Source organism: Dromiciops gliroides, chromosome 2 (genome assembly GCF_019393635.1).
Source record: "Dromiciops gliroides isolate mDroGli1 chromosome 2, mDroGli1.pri, whole genome shotgun sequence".
In the NCBI taxonomy this organism is placed as follows: domain Eukaryota; kingdom Metazoa; phylum Chordata; class Mammalia; order Microbiotheria; family Microbiotheriidae; genus Dromiciops; species Dromiciops gliroides.
In genome coordinates this window covers 258915511-258941396 of record NC_057862.1, presented here as the reverse complement: position 1 = coordinate 258941396, position 25886 = coordinate 258915511, and the positions used below count along the sequence as shown (strand labels likewise).

The following is a 25886-nucleotide window of genomic DNA, read 5'->3' as shown; positions in this document are numbered from 1 at the left end:
TGGGTTGAACAGGTACCATTTGAAGTTCTGCCATGGTCTTGTGCTTTTAAGATTATTGGTCTAGAATGCGCATGGAGATTCTGAGTAAAAGGTACCATATGGAATAATGATAGTACTTATATAACTTATACTTAAGAAGTATAAAATATTTTACAAATATTTCATTTTATCTTTACACCAATAACCCAGGGAGGAAGGTGCTATTATTATTCCTATTTTAGTTAGAATCTGATGTTGGTTTTAAACTCAGGCCATCTTGACTCCAAGCTCTGAGCTCTATTCGCTGTGCCACCTACTTGCCTCTCTGATATATGAGGCAGGCCTCCATAACCCCTTCTGGCTGCTTACCATCCTAGCTTCACTGTCCTTTCAAGAGGCTAACAATATGGGGGCTGCCCATACCTTGGTCAGCCAGCCTCTCACAGTGGGCTTAGCCCCACTCTGTGGCAGGGCTGGGGATCCAATTGCCTGCACCTTCAGCAAGCTTTGGAGTACCCGGATCCACTCCTCAAGCAAGTTGGGGGAATCTGCAGTCAGGTAATAGGTTTTCTTCTCGGAGATGAGCTGTAGGGCATAGAAGGAATGAGGGGAAATGGAGAAAAGTCATTTGGGTCTTCACAGACACCAGGGTTATTGCCTCATCTTCCCACCCTCTTCTCTCTCCATTCCCCCCTCTCTGCTTCCTTCTTCCTTCTTCCATCTTTCACAATCACCCTCTCCCTTCCCATGCTTCTTTCTCTCTTTCTTCCCTTCTCACACCCAGGAGTTATGGGGGTCCTGCCCAAATTCAAGCTCAGCATCTTTTTGATTGTATAACATGGACTCGGTTACTTCTAGGCTCACTTTTTCATCTTGTCCTCAGTGTCTGGGCCCTGTTTCAGAAGATTATGGGTGTAGACACAAGTAAGACTCACCTGAAATGTCTGTGCTCCTTCCCCCCGGACAATGTGGCAGTGGGAGTTCAGTTCCACTTGACCTTGAGGTTTCCGGATCACATCACTCTGTAGGAAGAGATGACAGAGGAGCAGGGTGGAGGTATGGGGGTATCACCCAGTCATCATCTTTCACCCTCTCATCACCTTCTGACATGTCTTGGGGAATAGAACGCAGGGACTTTCCTAGTGTTAGTGCCTCGGTTTAGGAAGGCTTAGCAGAGAACAGGTTCAGTGCTTGGGGACACAGTATCCAGGCTATGCTTTACAGGGTAAGGAGTAGGGACTCAGTCAGTTCCCATTGACTGATATCATAAAAGGACAGATTGAACTACCAAAATGGGGCCAGAAGCCACCTGGGGAACTGCCAAGCCTTGCAGCCCTCAGGTTCTTCACAGGGCATCCTGTTGTAAGCCTCATGGTTGTGTGGAAATTTATTGTGATTTGGGGACCCTGCCTTTGGGCTGAGATGAAAAAGCCTTAGGCCCTCAGGGGTTTTTTTCTGTGTAAGAGGGGCTGGGGCCCCGCCCCCTCTACTTCAGCCAAGTGGAAAAGCCCCGTGGACCTTAGGGGATGCCAGGTCGGATGGCTGGGGAAAAAGCCCCAGCTCCCTCCACCCTGAGGGGATCTACCCCAGAGATCCTGGGCTCCTCCAGGCTGGCCTCTGATGCAGCCTGTGTGGAGGTCCCAGGTGCACAGTAGGAGGCATGGGCCCTTTGAGCCCTGGGTGTGGTCAAACCCCCCCCCCCCCTCCACGCTGCAGCCCTAGTGCAGCCAGCAGATTAGCTTGGTGTGTGCAGGGGTGCAGGGAGCCCGAGGTTTGAGGGGAGAGAAGGAAGATAGATACCGGGGAGTTAGGCAGTGAAGGAGGGGGGAGAAGACAGTGATGGAGAAAGCAAGAGAGGGCTGACAGACAGGGGTTCGCAACAGTAAGAGGCTTTTCAGGGGGGTTGGAAAGAGTATGGAGCAGGGGGGCTTTTCAGTAAGAGGAACAACGCTAGAAGAAGGTCCGTTGGTATGGAGACACAGGAGGACACTAAGAAAGTTGCAGGTCTGGCAAAGAGTAAGCATAAGCAGGAGAGAGACATGCCAGAAAGCAGTCAGATTGCACATTTTATTTCCCTGTATTCTTATTTTTAAATTGTATCTCATAAATAAACTTTGCCTTGATTATTTAATTAAGAGGCTTCTTAATCATTTGCTTATCAATTTGGGAGCGGAGCAGTGTAGAGAAATTTTTAAAACGGCCCATATTAAATTAATAGCAGTCAGATAGTCAAACAGTCAACAGCCCCCAGATTAGGTACCCCAGTCAGATTAGTCCCCCCTAGTTAGTAAAAATAATTCTTACATTTGAAATCGGAATTTGCCAGTTTCCTCCGGAGTTAAATTCCCTGTCAGTTACATTCCCCATATTTCTGGTTCAGTGCTTGCTGAAGTTCAGATGGGGGGTTGGCCTTTTATGCCTCCTTCTCCCCCTCCTCCCATGCTCTTGTCCTCTCCTAGCCTGTCCTGCCCCATCCTTGGGCACCTCTTGAATTGTCCTATGGTTGGGCTATGGTGATAGGCCTGTGGGAAGGACCTTACCGGGGACTTGTAGTACATGATTTGTCTGTGTCTTAGAACAAACCAACGTCTTTTCCACGTCTTCACCCGACTATCCATTTTCAGTAAGTAGCCTGACTTCTCTAGTGATTCCTTCAGACATGGGAAGAAGTAGAAATGGAGGTGGAAAGAAAAAAAGAGAATCTAGTTAGGGCTATTAGATATACTGTAGGCCACAGTTATTCATGTGAAACCAGTTACATTATTATTATTATTATTATTATTTTTAGTGAGGCAATTGGGGTTAAGTGACTTGCCTAGGGTCACACAGCTAGTAAGTGTTAAGTGTCTGAGGCCGGATTTGAACTCAGGTACTCCTGACTCCAGGGCCGGTGCTCTATCTACTGCGCCACCTAGCTGCCCCTATCATTATTTTTGAAATAATAATAGATAGCATATATATTTATCACTTCAAAGTTTGCAAAGCACTTTACAAATATTATCTCATTTGATCCTCACAACAATTCTGGGAGGAAGGTGTATTATTAGCCTCGTTTTGCAGATAAGGAAGCTGAGGCAAACGGGTGAAATGACTTGCCCAGGGAACACGGATAGACAGATTTTAACTCAGATCATCCTGATTCCAAGTCCAGTTCGCTATCCACTGTACCATCTAGCTGCCTCAGTTATTGTGTCATCATAAACATCTATTTATTTATGCCTCATGAAGGGCAACATGCCCCTCCCTAGTGTGTAGGATACAAAGAGGAATAAGACATGGTTTCTACCTTTGAATGACTTATATTTTAGTTGAGAAAATAGATACAAAAATCAAATAGCAATATAAGATAAAATATAACAGCTGCCAAAGAGTGGTAATTCAGAGAAATGATCACTAGGGTTGATCTTGAGAGGGTCCAAGAAGTTTTCATGAAGAAAGCTGGAGCTTGGGTTGGTCAGTGAAAGGACTTAACTTGTCTAAGAGACAGAAGGGAGAGCATTCCCGGCAAGAACAAGGACTCACAACCAAGGAATTAATATGGTGTATTTGGGAAATAATGAGTGGACCAATTTGTCTGGAGTAGAGGGTTTTTATAAGGGAGAAGAGGGAGATACAGCTAGAAAGACAGGTCACAGCCAGGTCTTGAGGAGTGAGTCCTTCCTTCTTCCCTCCTTTCCTCCCTTCCTCTCTCTCTCCCTTCCTTCCTTCCTCCCTCCCTCCCTCCCTCCTTCCTTCCTTCCAATTGGGGCCCTGTCTCTATAACTATATACTCTTTGAGACAAGTTGCTCTCCAATTCAATTCAGCAAATGCTTATTGAATACCTATCATGTCTACTGTCTCCACTGCCTATTTGCACTCGTCCTCTCATCATCCTTTTAGGGACCTCATTTCTTACACAAAGACTGGATTGGTCCCTCAGTCATCTTGCCAGAATTCTCTTACCCTATATTCTGGGTCCAGCTTCTCTTCATCACCTTATAGAAGTAGTTGAACTGGGGCACACCCCCGGGTAGCATGTGCAGATTGGCCCTGTCTGCTTCAGGCTAGCTATATATGACTCAGTCCTGAAGGTGCTTTGAGATGATGAAGCAGGGTCATTATTGGCCACTTAGGAGGGAAAATCAATAACTCAGTGGACCCTTAAAAAGCCGTGACCTGCCCTTAGTTATTTTCTTCCTTTTCTAGCTGCAGATCGTGCCAGGACTGTTTAGCAGACTGGCTGGCGCCTGTCTTGATTCTCAAGGACACACAGGGAGTCCAGCTTGAGGTGCAAATAACAAATTATGTCAGCTTGGTGTGGGGCTTCATCCTTGATACATTCAGGGCCTCCTGTATACTTTTTCCCCAGTGTTTTTGGAAAATATGGCAACTCAAAAAAACAAGTTCAGGGGCAGCTAGGTGGCACAGTGGATAAAGCACTGGCCCTGGAGTCAGGGGTACCTGAGTTCAAATCCGGCCTCAGACCCTTGACACTTACTAGCTGTGTGACTCTGGGCAAGTCACTTAACCCCAATTGCCTCACTAAAAAAAAAAAAGACAAGTTCAGGGGACCCATTAACAAGTCCTTCCCCCCATCATGGCAACCAAAGCATATGTCCTCCTGCTTGGGCAAGCCTGAGGCTAAATCTGAAAGTCCTAATTGCCTCTTCTGCTTTATGTTTATGTTCCTGCTCCCATGTGATGGAACAGTAATCCTGAGATGGACTTGTTCAGTCTTGGAGGCAGTCTTACAAGTTTGAGATATCCTGGTCTCTTGGTTGGAACTGATGGTGGCAAGGGCATTTCTGCATAAGAGAGAGTACTACCAAACAGGGGGATAAACTCAACATCTAGCCTGGCTTGCCAGAAGACAGACATAGAGAATGTTGTGATGGAGGGTAAAGTAATGCACAGCTAATTAAGAAGAAGTAAGAGAATATGCACAATGAATATAATAATGTAAAAGAACCCAGCACTAAAAGGCAGCTGAGTTCAATTGCAATGACCAAATCTGGTTACAGAGAAGTGATAATAAAATATTCTTTCCTTTTTTAGAAAGATGGGCAACTATGGGCATAGAAAGTTTCAAAGATAGATTTTTTTCCCTTTGGTCTGTTTAACTTAAATGGTTTTTCATTGTCACAAAGGAGGGTCCAATGATGTGTTGTAATGTTGGAAAATGACTACTGTAAAAACAAAAATGTATCAATAAAACTCTAAATAAATAGTAAGAAGGCAAGGCACTTCAAAAGAAAAGCACAGGGGCAGCTAGGTGGTACAGTGGATAGAGCACCGGTCCTGGAGTCAGGAGGACCTGAGTTCACATCCAGCCTCAGACACTTAACACTTAGCTGTGTGACCCTAGGCAAGTCACTTAACCCCAATTGCCTCACCAAAACCAAAAAAAAAAAAAAAAGAAAGAAGAAAATCACAGAGGAATATTACTAATCGATATTGTTTCAACAATATTAAGTAAGTAACAGCAAAGAAGCTACTAGAGTACATCCAAAAATTATTCACTACAACCAGATTGGATTTATACCAGGCATGTAAAGATGGTTCAGTATTAGGAAGAATACTAGTGTTTTTTTTGTTTTTTTTTTTTGTTTTTAAATCAGACCTGTGATTTCATTGATGTAAAAAGTTCCTGGTGAGTAATTGCAGATCAGTACCTTCGCTGCAATGTAGAGATAGTCTTAGAGAGTTACTGAGGGCACCAAGAGGTTGAATGACTGGTCAAAGGCTGGTGGTATGTGTGAGAATCAGCACTTGAACTAAGATCTTCCTGACTAAGAATATCTCCTTATCTATGAGATACTATACCATGCTGTTTTCTTAGCATCATTCATCATATTTTTACCAGAAATCCCTGAAATCGCATGACTAAACAAATACAAACAGAAAAAAAAGCTTTGACAAAATGTAGGGCTCTTTATGTTAAAAATGCTATTAAAAACAACTACAGGGTGGGGGAGCTAGGTGGCACAGTGGATAGAGCACCAGCCCTGGAGTCAAGAGTGCCTGAGTTCAAATCTGGCCTCAGACACTTAACACTTACTAGCTGTGTGACCCTGGGCAAGTCACTTAACCCCAATTGCCTCACCAAAACAACAAACAAAAAAAAACCCCCAAACCCCAACAACTATAGGATTGAAAATAATTTTTGATATAATCTAAAGTACTGATGAAAAAGAACCGTGTTTGGGATGGAGAAACAATGGAAACTTTCCCCAGTAAGATAAAGGTTGAATCAAGGTTATTCAGTGGCTCTACTGTTAGTGCTAGAATTGCTAGCTATGGCAATAAAAAGGAAGAGAAATCAAGAAAATAAGCATAGACACAAAGGAGGTAAAAAATATTTCTTTCTGCAACTGGAAATATACTCAACAATTGAGCTATGACTGAACAAACTATTATATATAAATATAATGGAATATTACTGTTCTGTAAGGAAAAACAAATTAAAAAATCAGAGAAATATGGGAAACCTTGTATGACTACCACATTGTCAAGAATGATGATACAACAAACAATGTGGTACCTTCATCAAATTAATCTCTTAATGATGTATAAACTTTAAAAATGGAAAGTGACATGAATTATCAGTTGCAACCATGCTATTTAGGCAGGACTGTTCAACTGTCTTCAGGAAATGCACTTTTTTTTTTTTTTAGTGAGGCAATTGGGGTTAAGTGACTTGCCCAGGGTCACACAGCTAGTAAGTGTCAAGGGTCTGAGGCCAAATTTGAACTCGGGTCCTCCTGAATCCAGGGCCGGTGCTCTATCCACTGCGCCACCTAGCTGCCCCCAGGAAATGCACTTTTAATTGGGTTTATTTGAATTTTTGTTGGGTAGTATCAGTTGTATCAAAACAAAATACTACCGGGGGCAGCTAGGTGGGGCAGTGGATAGAGCACCAGCCCTGGATTCAGGAGGACCCGAGTTCAAATTTGGCCTCAGACCCTTGACACTTACTAGCTGTGTGACCCTGGGCAAGTCACTTAACCCCAATTGCCTCACCAAAACAACAACAACAACAACAATTGTTGTTACAAAACAAGCAAAAAAAAAAAAAGACCAAAACCCAAATATTACCCAAAAATTTTTAAAAAAAAGACAAGGGTAATCTTAATGCACTTGACACAACATGTGTCAACTTTTCTTGTAGTTTCTCATTAAAGGAGTGTGGTAAATCCCTGAGTCTTCCCCTTTTCAGCCATTGGACCCATGCTTCTAAGGTCTCACTTACCCCATAGGATCCAAGTCCATCAATGGAATAGATTGAGGTCCGTTGAACTTTATATTCAGGCTCTGAGTAGTCGCTGTGCAAGGAATAGGCATCAGGGGGAATAGCATAGTCACTCTCTGAACTCAGGGAAGATATGGAAACACCTGGCGATGGAGAAATGGGTCTGGTGAGAAAAGATAAGCAAGAGACACACGTTCCCATGCATTTTCCAAGCACATATCCTGTCCATGTTAGGCAATGCTGCCCGACCTCCTGAGTGAATAGTGAGCTTTTAATGGGCACAATCCCATTTTTCTCCTCCTAGAGCAGGCCAAAGAGATATGGTGAAGGGCAAGATGCTTGGATGATGGGGTGATCACACTCCTTAATTATCTCAAGCAGGGGAAGAGGAAGAACCTTAGTGGTAAGCAGTTTTTCCCTTCATGAATCAGTCCAGGTTGTTTCCACTTAATATTCCTATCACCCCTTACAAAGAAGGAGGTAAAAGCCAGGTGGTGTTTTGCAAAGAATTTTAAAAAATGTTCCCAAGTACTCTGGCTCTGTGCCTCAGTTTCTCCATTTCTAAAATAGAGAAACTAAATCTAAATTCTAAAATCTACCATCTTAACATCCTTTTTCTTTCCCATGGATTTAATGAAGTTTAAATAACTCATCTGAAAGGTTCAACGTGATATCTTTAGAACAGGGGTTCTTAATATGGGGTTTGAAACTTATTTCTAAAAATATATATCTTAACAACTGTATTTCAATATAATTATTTTCCTTTGTAATCCTATGTGTATTTAAAAATGCATTTAAAACATTATTCCTAGAAGGGTTTCCTTCCCCATGCTACAAAAGTGGTCCATGACACCAACAAGGTTAAGAACTCCTGCTTTGGAATCTGACTCTTCTAACAACCACCTCTTCATTATGACCCATCTCCCATTGACTATTTTTTTTTTGTAGGTCAATGAGGGTTAAGTGACTTGCCCAGGGTCATACAGCTAGTAAGTGTCAAGTGTCTGAGGCTGGATTTGAACTCAGTTCCTACTGAATCCAGGGCCCGTGCTTTATCTACTGCGCTAACTAGCTGCCTCCTATTGACTATTGGTATGCTTTGGAGTAGTGGTGTTCCACAGCCCAGAGGGGTCACCTCCACAGTTCATTGCCTTTTGGAGAGATTAGGGGTACTGCTTGCTGGTTAAGATGATTGAGGTCTTATTCATGTCCCAAGCTCCCTGTACCTCTCTTGATAGCCCGTGGGCTGCCTGGTACACTGGCTTTCCTGGACTCAATGCAGGTTATGGAAGTTTGCACACTGGCCTGGGAGCTGCAGTCATCATCAGAACCAGAGGACTCGTCCAAGAAGGGCATGGTGCTGATCTGAGTTGCTCTCTGGAAAAGCAATCCCCCCAAGCCCGAGGAGAGTCATGAAATGTGTGATTGTGCAGAAGAGATAAAAGGCATCGTATCTAGTTCATCTTACCTCCCACCACCCTGCAGTAAAGTCTGATCAACAGCTCCTAAGGAATGATGAGAGTTGGGCAAGTCCTTGGAGAGGGTGCTTTACCTTTTATAGCAACAGACATTTATTAGGCGCTTACTATGTACTGACTTTTGGAGGAGAGGGTTCCTTCTGTCATAGAGCTTATGGTTTAATAGAAGTGTAAGATATAGATGTATAGTATTATGTTAGAGTTAAAAAATTACTATGTAAGGTTTGGGGTGAGGGTTATCACTGATGATATACAGGGGTATATATGTTTAGCAAATCCTCAACTTTTATGGGGGTAAAGTTCCTAGAAATTGGCATGAAAATAAAAAACACAAATGTTGATACACCAAACCTATGGGAACTAGGGGATTAGGTTCCCGAGACCACCAAAAACTCTAATCTTTCACTTGAGATTGCTGGAAGTACACTTTTCTGCATGCAATTTTTTTGTTTGTTTTGTTTTGTTTTTAGTGAGTCAACTGGGGTTAAGTGACTTGCCCAGGGTCACACAGCTAGTAAGTGTTAAGTGTCTGAGGCCGGATTTGAACTCAGGTACTCCTGACTCCAGGGCCAGTGCTCTATCCACTGTGCCACCTAGCTGTCCCCTCTGCATGCAATTTTAAGAAGAAAACATTAATTCTAATAATATGCACTATTCCTAATACAGTAATCATGAAACAACCTATAAAATGCAACACACAAAATAAAATTGGTAATATTCAAACCATTTTTTCTTGCTAGTAATTCCCTAGAATTCTGTAAACTTTTATGCTAATATCTCAATTTTTTTTTTAAAGCACATTGATTTCAGATACTGATGTAAACCTCTACCTTGGGTCACCCTTGCAAACCAATGGGGAGGTTTCTGGGACTTTAGTCACTACTCTCAGAAGACGCCAAAACTGGCAAGGTCTCTATATCAACTTTGACACTCTGGATGCATTGGGAGCTCTTTACAAAGGGAGATGAACAAGACTGGTGAAGTGCCTAGTAGAATACCAGATGCTCCAAAAATTTGTACGAAACGTGCCTCTTTTTTTTGTCTCTACTACATATAGCCTTGACTAAAGTGGTTGCCAATGTGAAAGTAGAAGTGAGGTTACTAATAAAATCATGTGAATGTTTGAAGTCATGAAAGTTAAATGTGCAAATGTGGAGGATTGTATATGTTTGGGGGCATGTGTCAGGGAACATTTCATGGAAGGGGGAGCAATTGAGTTGGGATTTAATGACTGGGTAGGGATTCAACAGCTGATGGCAGAGGCTAAGAGGGACTACTAATTATTTCACTAGCATCACCATCTTGATTTTCTCAGCCCCTGTTTCTTACATTTTCTTCACCCCATCTCTCTTTCTCTTCTCAAAGAAGTTTCCCAGACTTAATCCTGACATGAACACAACTGGCCTGGCTCCTTAATGCTAGGGAAATTATTAAGGGTATGGTAAGTGTGGTTGCTGCCAAGGACTAATTCTCTCTGGGGACATGTGGAGAGAGTCGTCTTGGGAAACAGTGCTCAGTACTGAGGGGCATGATAAAGTCCTACTCAGAGACAGATGGGCATGAAACCCTGACCTTAGATGCTCTGGCCAACCTTACCAATCAAAGCTCTGGGGGTCTTCTCTAAAAGGGTACAATCATTCCCAGCTCTTGGTTCCTTACCCCCTTCAATGTTGTGTAGACAGGCACATGGAAGTTCTTGTAGACAAGCCTGGAGAAGGATCCAGGAGAGGTAAGGGATGTAGAACTTGAAACTGGAGGTGGGAAGAGAAACAAGAGATGCTAAATACTAGGTGGTGCAATGGATAGAGTATTGGGCTTAGAATCAGGAAAACTCTCTTCTTTAAGAGTTCAAATCTAGCCTCAGACACTTACTAGCTGTGTGACCTTGGCAAGTCACTTAACTCCACCTCAGTTTCCTCATCTGTAAAATGATCTGGAGAAGGAAAAAGACAAACCCACTCTAGTATCTTTGTCAAGAAAACCCCAAATGGGGGCTTGAAGAGTCAGACATGACTGAAATGATTGAACAAAAACATAAAGATGGAACATGACCTTTAAGGACTGTCTAGGGAAACACTAGACTTATCTTCAGGCCCCAGACTAGGGAGGACTTGGGGACCGTGGCCTTTCTTTCTGGGCCATGAACTGCACTGCAGTATGGGGAAGACATGGGAGATTTCAGCATTGCCATAGAATCAATGATTTTCCCTGTCTTTTCATATTTGGAGAAGGGACATAATGCCAGCTCTAAATAATAAATTATTGACTGTCTGAAATGCTTTCACTTTATCCTACTCCCTGTCCTAACTGTCCTCAAATCACAAAATGTCAGAGTTGGAAGGATCCTCAAACATCACCCAGCCCAATCTATACATGAGCTCCAATCCCTCTACAACATACCTGATAAATGGCTACCCAGCTTCTGCTTATAGTTCTTTAGCAACAGGGAACTCACTACCTCCTGAAGTATCCCTATTCCATTTCTCCTATTAATAACTCTCATTGTTAGGAAGTTTTTTCATATATGAAGCCAAACTTTTAAAGATTCTTTCAACCTCCATTTCCAGGGATAGGAAATCAGGGTGATAGCCCTTTGGGGGTTTCCTAAATTGCTTCGGGAACAAAACTTGGAGTGAGAGAGGCTGCTGCCCAATGGTGTTGAAAAAAACACACCCCTGACAAATAACAACCTGTGAGTAGTAGTAGCCGCTCTACTGGGGGCACAACTGGCCAGTTCCAGTTGGGCAATGCAGTCCCTCCCTCCCTCCTTTTCTACCTTCCTCCCCTTCCCCTTCCTTCCTCCTTCCCTCCTGTCCTTTCTCCTTCTCTTCTCTCCTCTCCCTCCCCTCCCCTCCCCTCCACTCCCCTTCTCTTTCTCTCTGTGTGTCTCTCTCTCTGTGTTTCTCTCTCTGTCTCTGTCTCTCCCTCTCCCTCTCCCTCCCTCCCTCCCTCCCTCCCCACAGGGAATCATACTCTTACCTGCAGGTGCTCTGAAACCTCTCAAGATATCTTGGGGTTAATGGGCTAGATTTTTTTTTTTAAGGACTATGTCTTAAACCTAAATCACTCTGGCCTTCATTGATTGGCCAATATTCATATTCAATATTCAATATTCCCAGCCCAAGTCTTACTTGGTCGTTGTTTGGGTTCTGATGTCTTGGAATGAGTGTAAATAGCAATTGTTTCTGTTTTGGATGGAAACCCTGATGAGGGTCTTCTCCCAGATTGGTTTTTTTTTTTTTTTGGACTGGGTAAAAGAGGCCATTATTTGCCTCATTTCTTACCGAGCCTTAATATTTAATACATATGTCATCAACTGTTGTGTTGTTCTGGAAAGAGCACTGTATTAGAAGCTGTAAGATCTAGACTCTAATCTTGCCTTGACTTTAGGAAAATCTCTTAAACTCCTCATCTGTAAAATGAGGAGAATAATACTCTATCTCACAGGATCAAATGCATGTGAGGGTGTCATGTAAATGGTAGATGAGGGATTAAATGATAGGCAGCATATGTCTAATGAAGCTGGGAATTCAGGTCCTGTCTCTAAAATATACTGGCTATTTAAACCTGGGCAAGAAGTCAATGCTGTGGGAAATTTTCCAAAACTATAAAAACTGTAGAGAATAATACAAGAAAACAATAACTAACATTGTCTATCTATCATCTATCTATCAATGTTAGCTGTCATTTCCTAGAGTTTTATACGCACATGCAGCTTTAAAGTTCACAAAGTATCTGACACATTTTATCTTATTTGATCTTCACAACAATCCTGAGCAAGAGGTGCTGTTATTATCTCTATTTTACAGATGAGGAAACTGAGACAGGTGAAGGTTAAGTGACTTGCCCAGGGTCACACAGCTAGTGTTTGAACTCAGGTGTTCTTTATTCCAAGTCCAGGTTGTTCCTTATGCTGGTGAAATCACAGGTCCAGTCCCTAGCCATTTCCTATCCCTTGTAAATTACTGGTAGTACCCCTACCTCCCCACCCCAATTATTAAAACGAAGGAGCTGGGCAGCTAGGTGGCGCAGTGGATAAAGCACCGGTCCTGGATTCAGGAGGACCTGAGTTCAAATCCAGCCTCAGACACTTGACACTTACTAGCTGTGTGACCCTGGGCAAGTCACTTAACCCTCATTGCCCTGCAAAAAAAAAAAATAAAATAAAATAAAATAAAATAAAATAAAATAAAACGAAGGAGCTGGACCCTACCCAACAACTTCTTCTTCTCCTCCCTTTCTCACATCCTTTTTTGTGGCTCTTTTTCACTTTCAAAGTTGCCTTTAATGTTCATTTTCATAGCTTGCTTTCATCTGCATAAAATATTGGGGGGAAGGGAGTGGGTTGCTGTTTTGCTTTAATATTTCCTGGTTCTAAACCACCCTAGAAAGGGTATTCTTTCCCCAAATCTCCTTTGTCTTTCTCCCGGAGATAGCAGCGTTTCCCTACCTCCACCTCCAGTCTCCCCCTTGACCTCTAATTTCAGACCTGGTTTGGGACTTACCATAGGAAGAAGCATCATTTCCAGGAGACACCTTGGACATCTGCATGCCAGATGAGGCCACGGCATAAATTCTACTCTCCTGGAATGACAGCCCCTAATTAGGATTAGTCCTCAGGGCCCCTAAGGGAAATACACACACACACCCCTTCCTAACAACCTCAGACCTACCTCAAAATGGAACAAATTTACTTTGGAGATAGTGGGTTCTACCTTTTCCTGGAGGACTCTAGGCTAAGGTTGGATGACCACTTTAATGTTGAAGTAAGAATTATTTGTTTCAGTACTATTTGTTTGGGCTGGATAAATAGCACGGTCCCTTCCCATTTTGAAATACTGAGATTCTCTGAAATTTGGGCCAATCCTTATACTCTTTGGTGGGAAGGGTTGTGAATTTTTGGTTTTGTTGTTGTTGTTTTTTGCTGTTCTTTTTTTGTCAAGTACGAGCTAGAAGCATTTTTTTCTAAATCCTAAATGTGTACAGTCATAATTAGGACTTCTGGCAACTAAGGGTTAAATTAGGTAGACCATTGGAAGGGTGTGGGAGGGTGGAGGCTAGGGTAGGGGCAGAGAAGACAAAACCAGATACTGAATTTACTGGGGAAGAGGGAAAGTGACCTGAAGAGAGCCACAGATGATAGCAACACAGAGGTCTGCACAGGATGGAGTGAGCTTTAAAGTTGGGAAAGAAGGTTGCCGAGTGATGGTGAAAGAGGAAAGGTCTGTAGGTGGCAGTAGAGAGCAAGGAATATGCCTGCTTCTCTTCTGACTGTCAGGTTGGGATTGGGGCGGGGGTGGGTATGAGAGAAGGATATAGTGTTTTCTGGAGAAAGCTAGGTTTCAGTGAACACCAGAAGGTGGAAGGAATGTGAGAGGAAGCAATCTAGATAAAGGGTAGTTTGTTAATAATAGAGGATACCTTCAGGGCAGAGGAAGGTAGAGACAAGAGGAGGGTGAGGACAGAGCCGAATAGGACCGACTAGGTGAGGAGAGAAAGCAGTGTTTAGAAAGAGGGTGGGAAGGTAAGTGAGCCCTGGAAAAACGGACCTGTCCAGGTGCAGCCGTGGGGAGAAAGGGAGTGGTTTGATCTCTCTCAAGTGTCTCTGACATCCACTGCCAGTGACCATGCCCCTCTGTCACCTTACCCACTAAAGTATATAGAGGTGAATGCCAATATACTAGTGGGGAGGGGGGAGAGAAGGGTTGCTCATTTTCTCTTTCCTCCTTCCCCAAACCTCCTGTGCCATTAAAACTCCTGCATGTTGTATGGGAATAGATGGCAGCTGCTCCCCTGTTTTATCTGCATTGGTTTAATCGATATGTTTGTACGTGAATGAATACAGGGTATACTCTTGGTAGCATGTTCCCCATGCTGGACACCAAGTGAATATGGGGGGGGGGGCAGCTAGGCGGCACAGTGGATAGAGCACCGGCCCTGGAGCCGGTGCCATCATTTTGTGCCAGGCTGCTTACCCCAAAGTGGGGCCAGCAGAGATGTCCCTGGGCCACACAGTAGGGATGAAGCAGCGCCGTCCCTGCTCCTGGGAGAAATCAGAGTCTCTCTGAATATGGTGCCTGGGGAAAAGTTGAAAAGCTTAGACTGCCCCTACCCTAGTTTTGGCTGTGTGTGGGGGTGGGGGTTGGGGAGTAGGGCTGAGCAGAACTTTCCTGTCAGGGATGAAAAACTGACTAAGAGGGGAGTGAAAGTTGAGCTTGGTGATAATGAACTAAGATTTCAGTCAGAATACCATAGTGTGATTAGGTGGAGGGGAGAACAAAGTGACCATTTTTCTCTCTGAGTCACTTAGCCATTTGGAAGAGGACTCCGAGGAGCCATTTAAAAAGGCATCATTGAGATTATTTTTTTTATACGTGGCTCTTCTTTAACTCTACCAAGGATTGAGTAAGATAAATGGCTGAGGTTGTAGCTTGAGAAATTTAAGTTAGATATAATGAGGAACTTCCTGATAGCTAATTGCTAAAATATCAGAATGTCCTCTTCTCAGTTGTCTACAAGAATTTAAGTGTAGTGCCCCCACAGGTAGTCATGTTGTGGGGGTGGGGAATAGGTTCTGCTGACCTCTGAATGTCCTTTCTCAAGCTCTGAAAGTCTTATTCTCTAATAATTAACAGTTAACAGGGGTACTACTGTTCTCAGCAATACTTAGAACTGACTTTACATTGATTTTTCTAGGCGAGAGGGAATCATGAAGACTGGAATGTGTAGGGGTATCTGGGAGTTGTGTATACACTGAGAAGATGCCACATAAGGTTTACCTTAACCAAGTCCTAGCTGATTTGATGGGACTCAAAGTCCTGGGGGAAAGTCTGGTGGATGTGATGGAAACCATTATCTCTTATTATCAGAGCCTTATTCCCATATTCACTTTTTTCTTTTCTTTTTTTTTTTTTTGGTGAGACAATTGGGGTTAAGTGACTTGCCCAGGGTCACACAGCCAGTAAGTTGTCAAGTGTCTGAGGCCGGATTTGAACTCAGGTCCTCCTGACTCTAGGGCTGGTGCTCTATCCACTGTGCCACCTAGCTGCCCCCCCCCCATATTCACTTGGTGTCCAGCATGGGGAACATGCTACCAAGAATATGCCCTGTATTCATTCACGTACAAACATATCGATTAAACCAATGCAGATAAAACAGGGGAGCAGCTGCCATCTATTCCCATACAACATGCAGGGCTGAATTTGGGTGAATGTTGAGATCATACTTGTTTTTACTGGCCATCTCTGCCTATGCCTCTGCCCCCCCTTTCTAAGACTATGTTTTGAGGAAAATTCCTATTTAAAAAGCCATTATCTGATCTTAATTTTTCCATTCTGATTTATTATAGACAAGTTTATGAATGCATTACCAACCCGGTTCAATATCTTCCCCTCCATTACACTCTGCCCTTTGCCCTCTTCCCTCCTCCTGCTTCTCTTTCTAGCTTTCCCCTCTCCCTCCCTGGGAAAGCTCTATAGAGCTGCCATATCCTTTAAGACAGAGGCAAAACTCTAGACAGGGAAGGATTTACATCCTCAGGTATCCCTGGCTCCCCCATTCCTTTTTTCAAACCTCTGCTCTAGCAAAACCAGGCTCCATGCAGAGTTGGGGTAACAGCCTACTAATGCTTGTGAGGAAAAGCCACTTTAGCTGGCCCTGAATTTCTCTGGGCTCTTTTCCTTCTCCATCTTTGACCCCAAGAGAAGAGAGCCAAAAATTACGATTGCTGAAGATTGTCCTGGTCCATGTGTTGTTTCTGTCACCCAAACACACCAGATGATTTTGCCTGATACCACCAGGACCCATCTTGGGCAAAACTGTCAAGGAGATGAAGTCTATCTCTGTCACCACGCAGGGAGTGTGCTAGAGTTAGGCTAGGGAGAGCTGATTGTTAAATTTGCAGTGGGAGCATTTACCCCTCCAAAATCAGCTACGAATCAGGGCTTGATTTGTTGTTTTGTTAATGGTCTAGACTCCAGATAGTGATGGGCAAAGTATGAAAAATGCATATTAAATTTAAAAGTCTGTTGTGCATACTCTCCCCTCTCCCCCCCACCCCAATCCCTCAACCCAGAGAGTTGGTTGTTAAAACATTCACTAGCACACTTTTGGTAACATCCTACCTCTTTGTTTCATAGGATCATAATTTTTAGAGCTGGAAGGGACCTCAAAGGGCATATAGTTTTACAGATGAGGAAACTGAGGCATGAGGAAGTTAAGCAGCTGGCCCAAGATCATCAGGTAGTAAATGTCAGAGGTGGCATTTGAACCCAGTTTCCTTGATTTTATAGCTAGTGCTGTTTCATCTATACCATTATTTTCCTCTTGGGGGCTCTCTTTCCCTTCCCCAGATATTTATACTGTGCCCTATTCTTGCTTTTAGCTGGCAGTCAGTCTCTGTAAAGGTAATTACTAATTACTCTGTAAAGGTAATTTAGGGGTTCTTAACCTGGGGTCCATGAATCCCCAAAGAGTTCATGGAGGGATTTCAGGGTAACCATAAGCAGCCTAAAACTTACATCTTTGATTTTACTAACATTTATTTTCTCTCATAATCCTATACACTTTATTTTATGTATTTAAAAACATTAGGCTGGGGGCAGCTAGGTGGCACAGTGGATAAAGCACTGGCATTGGATTCAGGAGGACCTGAGTTCAAATGTGACCTCAGACATTTGACACTTACTAGCTGTGTGACCTTGGGCGTTCACTTAACCCTCATTGCCCCGCAAAAACCAACCAAACAAAAAAAACCCATTAGCCTGAGAAGGGGGTCCTTAGGCTTCGTCAGACTGCCTGAGGAGTTCAGCACATAGATAGCCCTTAGCTTAAGGTGTGACCCTCCACAGTGGCTGTTTGCGCTTTTTTTTTTTTTTTTTTTTTTTTTTAGTGAGGCATTTGGGGTTAAGTGACTTGCCCAGGGTCACACAGCTAGTAAGTGTCAAGTGTCTGAGGCCGGATTTGAACTCAGGTACTCCCGACTCCAGGGCCCGTGCTCTATCCACTGCACCACCTAGCTGCCCCGGCTGTTTGCATTTTTAAAGAGAATTCTTTAAGAAAAGGACATCCAACTCCCTACTGACCCCATATTGGATTTCACATGCAAAAATCCATATGTGTGTAGACTGCATGCAATTTTTACAATTGATTCAAGACTCCTAGTTGATACCTGGCAATAGTCAGTTGTACAAAAATAGCGGCAGTCAGATTATTAGGCTATAATGGCCTAATAAGTACTAATTAGGGAAAGCCTTTTGAGTGTGTTTGCTAAAAAGTTTCCACAGGCCATATCCTTTGACATATGTGGATGGACCACATCTGGCTCAGAGGTTACATGTTGGATAACTGGAATTTAAGATAATTAGAAAAAAACCTGTTTGTGGGGCTGAAATTTTGTCAGGAAGCTATCAACACACATCTTCACTGGAGAATAGACTCTGGGCATTGGACTGGGACTGCAAAGAGCAAGCCCCTTCATCCTTCCTCCTATTTCCAATAGCCTGTTTGCTCTGCCTAGAGGGCAAGATCTGATGAAGATTCACTCAGAGGGTGAGAAAAAGAAGCAATAGGAGATTAGAAGGGTACCATGCTTTTTTACATAGTAGTGGCAAGATTTGGAGTCCAAGGGCCTGGTTCAAATCCCAATTATACCCCTTAATGCTCACTCAGTTTTCTGGTCTGTAAGATGAAAAGTTCTGGCCGGATGATCTACAAGAGTCTTCCTGGCTCTAAATCTTATAAGCCCATCCATGGTTGCTAATTGAAGTTCTACCCCTCTTACACCTGACTGCTTAGCTCATGCATATGGCCTGCAATGTTCAAAACAGGCAGCCAGGTGAGGGCTGGTCTAGAAAGGAAGAAGACCCACCAGAGGTCAAATCTATGTGACCCTGGGCAAATCACTTAAATGATGTCAGCCTCATTTCTTCAAGTGTATGATGGGGTAAGAACACCTGCCTCACAGGGTTAATGATAGAGAAAACACGTAGGCACTTTACAAACCTTCAAACACTATAAAAATGCTAATAAGGGTTATTCATTGTCCAAAGAGAAATGAACTGAAAATTCTTACCCAGGATGGGAACTGGTGTAGAGGGGGTGTAGGAGGCTTGTTCCCTATCTCCACCTCCCTGGCACTAGGCCCCTCTGGTTCTTCTTTGTCTAATCTAGAGGTTGCTTCATTGCCTTGGACTTCTTTCTGATGTGAGGGGGGCTCTTCTGTGTCCATCTTCTCTGATTCTTTCTTTTTCTTCTGGTCGATGTCTGTCTCTTTCATGGGAAGGGTATGAGTCTGGGAGGTCTGGAGAGTACTAATTTCAATGCTCACCATGTGGTTGAGGCGTCCAGTCCTCAGCTGGGGCTGGCTATAGCGCCGCTTGGCAAGTTGGATGCTGTCCCGGGGGTTCCGGAAAGCCCGAACCTTTGGCAGGGTCATGCTGCTGCCAAGGCTTCCTTCCTTGGCTGGGAATCTCAGCTTAATGGGCACCCCTCTCTGGAAACCACCTAGGATTTCACCCAAGTAAGCTGATTTCTGTAGTCCTCCAGGAGAAAGTTGGGGAGCCTTGGCCTCTGGGATTTCTCTGCAAGTGACTCTTCCAGAACCTTTCAAAGTGTTGGCTACTTCAGGAATGAGGTGTTTGTCCTGCTGGGTTCCTGGAGAAGGTAAGGAAACTATTGCTCTCAAGGCACTCTGAGACAGGGAAGCACTGTCTCCAGATGGTTTGTTTTTCACAGCTCCTCTCTGGCCTTCACAATGGGGAGCTATGTCTGAAACCACAGAATTCTTCTTTGACTTTCCCTGGAAGGACCACAGTAAGTCCCCGGGTAGCACCATGGAGAGATCTGCAGGTAGAGAGGAAATAGACAGCTATCAATGGCATTGGCTTCTTGGAGTTTCCCAGAAAGTTGCCCCTAGAGGAGAGACTGCTGCCTACCTCCCAGGGCCTCTTGAAGCGCCCTCACTTGCCCTAGTAGGTGCTGATTGTAGCTTTTCAGGTGCCGATTCTCCATCTCGAGCTGTGTGTGCAAGCAGAAAAACATTCCTTTGTAAGCCTTGGTTTCAGCTGTAGGATCCAACTAAAAATGAAAACTAAAACCCCATGGAACCTTCCTTTCTCCTTAGGTGCTACCTGGCCTTTGCTAGAACATAAAAGCTTGTTCCCTCTCCCTGGGACTGTCTTTCTCTTATTTTCTCCTTCCCTTTTCCAATCTTGTTTAGAACCATCTCAATCTATTAGTTTCCTTTGCAACTCTGACCTGCAAAGTTTTAGAATTCAAGTTTCCTACTTTAGCGAAGTTTTATGAAGTGATCAACCTATGACTATTAGCACCAGAAAGAACCTGAGAGACCAACTCAAGTCTCTCAGCCTCAGATTCCTCAACTATAAACAAATAATAGTTATTTGTTTGCAGAAACTTTTCTCTGGGAGCAGCTTCCGGAGAAACTTCAAGATGCCATTGCCTTTTACAGTATCTGTTTCCTCCCCATCTCTAGGTCCCTCCATGGTGCCCCCAGGAAAAGTCAAAGAATTCTGTGGTTTCAGAATTAGTACCCTTTCTGGGCAAGAAAAGAGCTGTGCATCCTCACAGGGATGTGAACCTCAAATGAGTTCATGTATTTCTATACGTAGTGCTTTGTAGGACTTAAAACAGTATATCAACTGCTTTATTATGATGATTTTCATTATTAGATAAGGAATCTGAAACTCACAAAGGTGAAGTGACTTGCTGAAAGCCCCACAGCTAGTTAGTGACCCATTTGGGAATAGAATTTAGATTTCCTTACTCACAGTGTAGTATTCTCATCACACCACAATAATCATTGGAAAGATTCTGATAAGGATATATTAGCTGCTAGGGGACTGAATGAACTGTGCTGAATCCTTTTCTAGGTCTTAATCATAATCAATACTTTGAAATAGTGAGAATATTGATAATAATAATAGCATTTATTTGGCACTTTAACAGGTTATAAAGTACTTTATAAGTATCATCTTATTTTATCCTTACAACAACTTCAGAAAGTCAGTGCTGTTACTCTTACTTTATGGGGGAATAAACTGAGGCAGAGAGAAGTTGAATTACTTTTTCAGGGTCATACAGTTAAGTATCTGAGGTTGAATTTGAACTCAAGTCTTTCTCATTCCAGGTCCAGTGTTCCAGTCATTGTGCCGCCTACCTGCCTACTAATAACTGAATATCTACAGTGGAGAGGAAGATAGGGATTGGGATGGGCAATGCTTGAGCCTTACTCTCATTGGAATTGGCTCAAAGAGGGAATAACATACCCATTTGGTTGGGTATAGAAATCTATCTTACCGAATAGGGAAGTAGGAGAGGAAGGACATAAGAGAAGTGGTGGTAGGGAAACCAATGGAAGGGAGACTGATAGATTGGGGGAGATGGTGGTCAGAAGCTAAACGCTTGTGAGGAGGGATGGGGTGAAAGGAGAAAGAGAGAGAGAAGGATAAAAAGGGGGAAATAGGATGGAGGGAAAGACATAGTTAGTAATCATAACTGGGAATGTGAATAAGATGAACTCACCCATAAAATGGAAGCAAATAGCAGGGTGGATTAAAAACCTACAATGTTATTTACAAGAAACACATTTGAAGCAGAGAGACATAGAGTAAAGGAAAGGGGCTGGAGTAGAATCTATTATACTTTGGCTAAAGTAATAACTAAATATCTAGAAAGATATGACCTTGACTTGGCTTAATGTGGCTTGACTTCCACATCAAAAACTTGATAGAAGTCTCAAAATATCCTGGAGAACTCAGTTAAACTAAATAAACAATACTGAAACCATATCATTGTTACAGACCAAACTCTTACAGTAAACTATACATACTTAAGAAGACTTAAAATAGTTGTCATCCTACCAAATATGTATAATTTCTAGGCATAATGGTATGAAAAACTTTGAAAATATAGAGACCTAGGGGCAGCTAGGTGGCGCAGTGGATAAAGCACTGGCCTTGGACTCAGGAGGACCCGAGTTAAAATCCGGCCTCAGACACTAGACACTTACTAGCTGAGTGATCCTGGGCAAGTCACTTAACCCTCATTGCCCCACAAATTAAAAAAAAAAGGCTTAAAATAGTTGTCATCTTACCAAATATGTGTAATTTCTAGGCATAATGGTATGAAAAAGTTTGAAAATATAGAGACCTAATAGAAGAGATCAAAATCCTCAGGGGCCAGGATGAAGTACATGATATCATGTCTATTGTCCTGTCTGCTAGTGGAATTATAATGATGATTCTTTACGTGAGTCTATAGAGAATGAGCTTACATCATAATTTTTTTTTTTTGTTTGCAGGCAGTGGGGGTTAAGTGACTTGCCCAGGGTCACACAGCTAGTAAGTGTCAAGTGTCTGAGGACGGATTTGAACTCAGGTACTCCTGAATCCAGGGCCGGTGCCTTAACCACTGTGCCATCTAGCTGCCCCATAATATTTTATTCAACTACAAAAACCAGTTAATTGATCCACCTTTTCAGTAGCTCATATGGGCAGCTAGGTGGCACAGTGGATAGAGCACTGGGCCTGGAGTCAGGAAGACCTGATTTCAAATTCAGTCCCAAATACTTACTAGTTGTGTTACTTTGCATAAGACACTTCTCCATCTGCCTCAGTTTCCTCACCTATAAATGGGGATAACAATAGAACTTACCTCTCAGGGTTGTTGTGAGGATCAAATGAGATAATACTGTAAAACACTTAGCACAGTGCCTGGCACATAGTAAGTACTTGATAAATGCTTGTTTCCTACTTTCCTTCCATAAAACATATATATCTCTATATATTTTAATTGAAGGATAGCAATTTGTCTCAAGAATTTCCATTTGAACCTCACTGAAAAAGATGTGAAAAGAAAAAAAAGAAATGATGAACAGGCAGATGGGGCAGCTAGGTGGCACAGTGGATAAAGCACCGACCCTGGATTTAGGGGTACTTGGGTTCAGATCCGGCCTCAGACACTTGATACTCACTGGCTTGTGTGACCTTGGGCAGGTCACTTAACCCTCATTGTCCCACAAAGGAAAAAAAAAAAGAAATTATGAAAAAGATGTGAAGAAAGAAATGATGATGATAAAAATGAGAGAGGCAGTATTATCCCCAGAATCCTCTTGGGTTCAAGTCTAGACTCTTACACAAACTAGACATGTGATTTTGGGTAAATCACTTTATCTCTCATTCCCCCACCCCTGACATTCTTTAAAACTAAGCTTCAAAACAGCTGCCCACCAACACTGGTAGACAGAATCTCCCTATGGGAGAATTCTTAAAGCTACCAAAATCACAGATACCAGTCAGTCAATAAACATATATTAAGCACCTACTATGTGCCAGGCACTGTGGTAAGCTCTAGGGACTCAAAGAAGGTCAAAAGACAGTCTCTGCTCTCAAGGATCTCACAGCTCAGATCTAACAATAATAATAATTATTATTATTTTTATAGGGCCTATAGTAGGATGTGGATGAGATTAACAAGTGCATAATAGGTGGGTTTGGATTACCCACATTAATCACAGAGTTATTGGAGTGTAGTACTTTAAGGTTTACAAAGCACAACCCTATGAGGTAGATAATATTATCTATTATTAATAATTTAATGTTATAATTATTAATAATTTAACATTATAGATTTATATCGATCATATTAATATTACCTAGGTATTATTATTCCCATTTTTCATATGAAGAGATTGTGGCTCAGACAATTTAGGTGACTCATCCAAGGCCACCTAGTTAGAAAGAACAAGAGCAGGAACCTAAAGCCAGGTCTCAAATGGCAGTTTCCTGACCTAAAATTCAGTGCTTTCACTGAAATTCAAATTCAGTATTTTCAATTAAAAAGTGCTTAAGCTTTACCAGTAGTGGGAGACTTGTCCCTGGATACTACTCCTTTCTTGCCTCCTTTTCTCTCCCCAAATAACAATGTTATTTAAAGAGAACATGAGGCCATGGTCTGGGGATTTGGGAGAAATTACTTTAAATAGAAAGTGAAAAGGAAAGTATACTGATGCATTCCACAGTTTGAAGTGAGTGAATGGTTAACCACCCAGAGCCTATCCCTACTTCCTCCCAAATTCCCCAGGACCAGGTGATAGCTGTACCTCTCCTAACTTCATGGTCACCCATTCCTTGATCTTTGCAGCTTTCTCTTGAACAGTCTTTGCATCTTGAACTCTTAGCTGCTTCTGAAACAGAAAATCACCACTGATTAGTACCAGTTATTGCTCTAGTGGAGCCTTTAGCTTAATGAATGGGACAATGGACACTTCTGAAAGCAGAAGCCAGCCAAGGAAGATGTGGGCAGGTAACCTGTTGACATCAGACCTACTAAGAGATTGTAACTTCTTGAAGTATTTGGCTGTCTTACATAAATTCTAGGTAGCTGGGTAGATAGCAGTGGATAGAGTGCTGGACCTAGAGTCAGAAAGATCTGAGTTGCAATCTGGTCTCAGACAATTACTAGCTGTGTGATCCCCAGGCAAGTCTTGTTTGTCTGTTGTTTTTGTTGTTGTGGGGGTTTTTTTTGCAGGGCAATGGGTTTAAATGACTTGCCAGGGGTCACGAAGCTAGTAAGTGTCAAGTGTCTGAGGCCGCATTTGAATCAGGTCCTCCTGAATCCAGGGCCGGTGCTTTATCCACTGCGCCATCTAGCTGTCCTGTCCCAGGCAAGTCTTAATCTCTGCCTCAGTTTCCTCAACTGTAAAATGGATATAAGAATAGCATCTACATACCTGGGTTGTGTGAGGAGCAAAATGAGATATCATTTATAAAGTGTTTAGTACAGTGCCATGGCATGGAGCAGGCATTTAGTAAATCCTTGTTCCCTTTCCCCTCTGTCCTATATACATGGATTTAAAAAGCAGCAAAAAAAAAAAAAAAAAAGATTTTAATCAGATTTAAGACACTGTAAAGGGATTTTTATGGAACTAAAATTGGTGTCATAAAGTCCATGCATTTAAAATTGGACTTGACCTTAGAGATCATCTCGTGGAAGAGAAATGATACAACTTGCCAATGTCATACATCAGTTCCTGGCAGAGTCCCAATTATACCTTAGGTTTTTTGCATCCTAATCTCCTCCTCTTGAATCATGATGATTTGCATTGGAGAGCACTAAAGTTTTATAGTACGAGTCACAGCAGGATTCCATTTAAGATTGCAATCCCCTTTGCATTTCAGTATTATTAAGTTACTTAACCAGAAAGGGAGGAGGGAGACTTAAAATTAACCTTTTAGGAGTCACTGACTATGGAAGATCAATCAGAAATTAAGTTCAAACATTTTGAAATAAAAGGAACTGGGATTACGGATGAAAAAGGTCAGTTTACTCACATTTTTTTTCAGGAACATGTAACTTTTCCATTCAATCACTTAACATTGTAGGAGGTACAAAGGAGATACCATTCTCCAGAGACATGGGATGAGAGAATGATATGGTGGAAACAATTGAGTTGGGAGCACCTGGGTTTGTGTTCTGGCTCTGACATTGTTTGTGACCTTGAGAAAGTCACTTAACTTCTTTGAGGCTTCTCTTTCCTCCTCTGTAAAGTGAAGGTGATGATACTTCCATCACACACCTCAAAAGTTTTCTCTGGGGGCAGCTAGGTGGCGCAGTGGATAAAGCACTGGCCTTGGATTCAGGAGGACCTGAGTTCAAATATGACCTCAGACACTTGACACTTACTAGCTGTGTGACCCTGGGCAAGTTTCTTAACCCCCATTGCCCTACCAAAAAAAAAAAAAAAGCTTTTTTCTGAAGAAAACATGTTAGTTTTTGTTTGTTTTTTCTTAGTTCCATGCTATGGAAGTGAAAGCTAGAATTATTTAGGAGAGATGACATATACATGAATAGCTGTAATATAATAAGCATCCCAAGAAAAGTATAATCAAAATACTGTACGATTTCATTGAAGGGGGACATCATGTCCCATTGGGGAGATCAGGGAATGCTTCATGGAAGAAGTGATATTTGAGTTGGGCTTTGGAACATGGGAAGGATTTTGGCATGTGGATATGGGGGAGGTCATTCTAGGCAAGTAGCATGATATTAGGTGAAAAGAAGCACTTGGTCACTGGAGTACAGAATGGATTTATAGGTAAAAGGGGGAAATTGGTCATGAGGCTACTGCAATAAGCCAGTAGGTGACAAGGGCCTGAAATAGGGTAAAGGCAGAGGAAAT

General features: G+C 42.6%; 1 protein-coding gene across 4 annotated transcripts in view; it reads right to left on the bottom strand.

Annotated features, from left to right (window-relative positions):
- Nucleotides 1–25886, bottom strand: part of PLEKHH1 (pleckstrin homology, MyTH4 and FERM domain containing H1) — a 115798-nt gene that overhangs the window by 25704 nt on the left and 64208 nt on the right. For all 4 annotated transcript variants that reach the window (XR_006354990.1, XM_043988369.1, XM_043988368.1 and 1 more), the window contains exons 5-14: nt 23808–23891; nt 19621–19702; nt 18759–19528; nt 13192–13270; nt 10346–10437; nt 8435–8585; nt 7209–7351; nt 2520–2630; nt 915–1001; nt 403–564 (exon numbers count right to left, since the gene is read on the bottom strand). Coding sequence is in view for 3 of the 4 variants with exons in the window: in XM_043988369.1 (XP_043844304.1) it covers nt 403–564; nt 915–1001; nt 2520–2630; nt 7209–7351; nt 8435–8585; nt 10346–10437; nt 13192–13270; nt 18759–19528; nt 19621–19702; nt 23808–23891 (1761 nt within the window). In the remaining variant the exon portion in view is untranslated. The remainder of the gene's footprint in view (nt 1–402; nt 565–914; nt 1002–2519; nt 2631–7208; nt 7352–8434; nt 8586–10345; nt 10438–13191; nt 13271–18758; nt 19529–19620; nt 19703–23807; nt 23892–25886) is intronic.